This window comes from Pundamilia nyererei, unplaced genomic scaffold (genome assembly GCF_000239375.1).
Source record: "Pundamilia nyererei isolate P.nyererei 1_Seehausen unplaced genomic scaffold, PunNye1.0 scaffold00499, whole genome shotgun sequence".
Taxonomy (NCBI): domain Eukaryota; kingdom Metazoa; phylum Chordata; class Actinopteri; order Cichliformes; family Cichlidae; genus Pundamilia; species Pundamilia nyererei.
In genome coordinates, this window is record NW_005187900.1 from 162,478 (window position 1) to 165,392 (window position 2,915).

General features: G+C 40.1%; 1 protein-coding gene across 1 annotated transcript in view; it reads right to left on the bottom strand.

Moving 5' to 3' along the window:
* Window positions 1–2,888, bottom strand: part of LOC102192294 (uncharacterized) — a 3,916-nt gene extending 1,028 nt beyond the window's left edge. Inside the window, exons 1-3 of the mRNA XM_005754051.2 lie at window positions 2,555–2,888; window positions 695–849; window positions 98–197 (exon numbers count right to left, since the gene is read on the bottom strand). Of these exons, the coding sequence (XP_005754108.1) occupies window positions 98–197; window positions 695–849; window positions 2,555–2,682 (383 nt within the window). The 5' untranslated portion in view covers window positions 2,683–2,888. The remainder of the gene's footprint in view (window positions 1–97; window positions 198–694; window positions 850–2,554) is intronic.
* Window positions 2,889–2,915: the final 27 nt, after the last annotated feature.

Consider the following 2,915-nt stretch of genomic DNA (forward strand, 5'->3'; position numbering starts at 1 on the left):
TTTTTTTTATCAGCACCCTTTAAAGCACATATGCTTTAAAATGAGATAAACTTTATATTTTCCAACATACAGACAAGCAGGTAAATGTTAGAAGTACCTTATCAGAAATCCATGTTTATAAAAGCACCATGCTGCAGCCCCAGTGACATTCAGGAAAACCAAAACACCAAATAAGGCCCAAGCCACAGAGCATGCTCCTACATGGACACAAGAATTAAGAATATTTGACTTTTCCAATTTTACATTTGGATGACTTGGACAGCATTCAAACACCATGTAATACCTGCACCTGTACACATTCAAAAACGTGTCATTCTGACAAGTTCTAGGGCACAAAAATAAATGAGACAAACTTGATACGACCATGAACAGAACCTATCACAAGTCAGGACATGCTCTAAATTTTAGGTTTTGGAACTGACTTGAATAATATAATGTACTGGATGACTGGAGCATCAGTTATCTATCATTCATTCATTCATTCACTTGTATGTTTATCCCTTCATATGGAGAGTCCATCATTTTACTCCAAGTGTAAATGTTCAAGTTTCTATTTATTTCCTTTGATTGTGGTCCACAAAAAAATAGAACAGAATAACTTCAGAATGATACAATCTGCACAAAAGTTTGGAAATCAGAAACAAATTGAGAAAGATTTGGACAAACTGCACAGCTAAATCCAAGCTGACCTCACCTGATGCCACATGCACATACAGCTGACTGTGTTTTCTTCCATATGCATTAGATGCTTCACACTGATAGAGGCCGTTTAGATCAGAGGTCCGACTCAGCAGTTGTAGCTTTGCACCATCTACTTTGACGGCAGACTGCAGCAAAGACTGGCCAGATCTGGAAAAACATGACTGAGGTTTATTGTGAAATGCACGACAGGGCAAAAAAAAGTGAGTTGTGCTAAAATTCCAATGAATTTCAGCTATTAGTTTGTTAGTTGTGTTAGTCATTTTCCTTGCTCACATAAATGTTGCTATGTTCTTGAAATTAAACCAAAATACATGATCTACAGTGGGGTGAAAAACTATTTAATTAGCCACCAATTGTGCAAGTTCTCCCACTTAAAAAGATGAGAGAGGCCTGTAATTTTCATCATTGGTATTCCTCAGCTGTGAGAGACTAAACGAGAAAAGAAAATCCAGAAAATAAAATAAAAGAAACCTGTCCACAACCTCAAACAGTCACACTCCAGACTCTATTATGGCCACGACACAAGAGCTGTCAAAGGACACCAGAAACAACAGGCTGGGAAGACTGAATCTGCAATAGTTAAGCAGCTTGGTGTGAAGAAATCAACTGTGGGAGCAATTTTTAGAAAATGGAAGTCATACAAAACCACTAATAATCACTCGATCTGGGGCTCCACGCAAGATCTCACCCCATGGGGTCAAAATGATCACAAGAACGGTGAGCAAAAATCCCAGAACCACACGAGGGACATACTGAATGGCCTACAGAGAGCTGGGACCAAAGTAACATCAGTAACACATTACGCTGCCAGAGACTCAAATCCTGCAGTGCAAGACGTGCCCAGGCCCGTCTGAACTTTGCCAGAGAGCATTTGGATGATCCAGACGAAAATGGGAGAATGTCATATGGTCAGATGAAACCAAAATAGAACTTTTTGGTAAAAACTACCTGTTGTGTTTGGAGGAGAAAGAATGCTGAGTTGGGGGCATGGGGGGGACCCTGCGCATCAAATCCAACTTTTTTGACCCTATACGACCCATATCCGATCATGGTATGACAGTGTGAACGGCACAAATCCGATATTTTCAAACCCAACCTGGGTCACTTTCGTATGTGGTACTGAATCCGATACATATCTGATGTTTTAGAAAGCGACTGCTGTTTGAATGGTCATGTCGCATTAAATCCGTCTTTTACGTCACTGACACAAGAGAGATGCCAATACTCAGCGCCAGAGAAGCGCCCGAGAAGACATCATGAACGCTTCCTGGCCATCCAGTGTAGACGTTAGTGAAACTGTTGCGAAGACAACGTTGGAGAAACGTGAACATTTTATTTGTACTCTATAATCTGCAGATTCTGACGGAAATCTGCTACTATACTTTGAAGCACCGCTCCTCTCTGAAACAGCCATAAGGATCTTTATTAGGCCATATGTAAATAACAAAATAACTTTACAACTTAAAGCAAAATTGGGAAACGTAAAGTGCGGAACGAGTCTTTATATTAACAGCCATCAGGCTAACAATACTGTTTGGTCTGGGTCTAAACAAAGCGCTTTGTATGTGACGTCTTCTTTTGTGCATGCGGGCCGCTTTGAGGGTTCACACCAGAGCACGCTTGCTGTCACATTTTATCTGTAGTGTGAACAAACAGACAAAAACATCGGATTTGATCAAAAAATCGGAATTGAGCGTTAAGACCTGCAGTGTGAATGTAGCCTAAGTGGTGATGTCATACCAGCGAAAGCTTGCCCTCTCTCAGGGCTTTTTCAGCACAGTGTACTTAGACAAACCTAAAGAATCAATGAAATCACTTAAATTAACTGAAACCATTATACAAACTGCTTTACCTGCTCCAGGCAAATTTTGCGTTTGGGTTGGCTTCTGTCAAACACTCAAACGAGTCCTCTGAAATCACTCTAATCTTCACTTCTGTGGGGGCGACTGCAAAAAAAAGAAACAGAAGTGTGTTAATCATAAACTGTCAAAATAAAAGTGAACATACCTTTGAATCCTATCATGGCAGGCAGAACCATGAATCTTGGTTGTTTTTCTTTCTTTTTTTTTAAGGAGTGATCCTTTCATGCACATTCAAGGGTGTTAATCACTGGCTCACTTATAATCACTGCTGACTAAAAAAAAAGGCTCAGTAAATTCTGTGGTCATTTTGGGGACTTCCACCAAAAAACAGCTTCACCATGCCACTAAAAA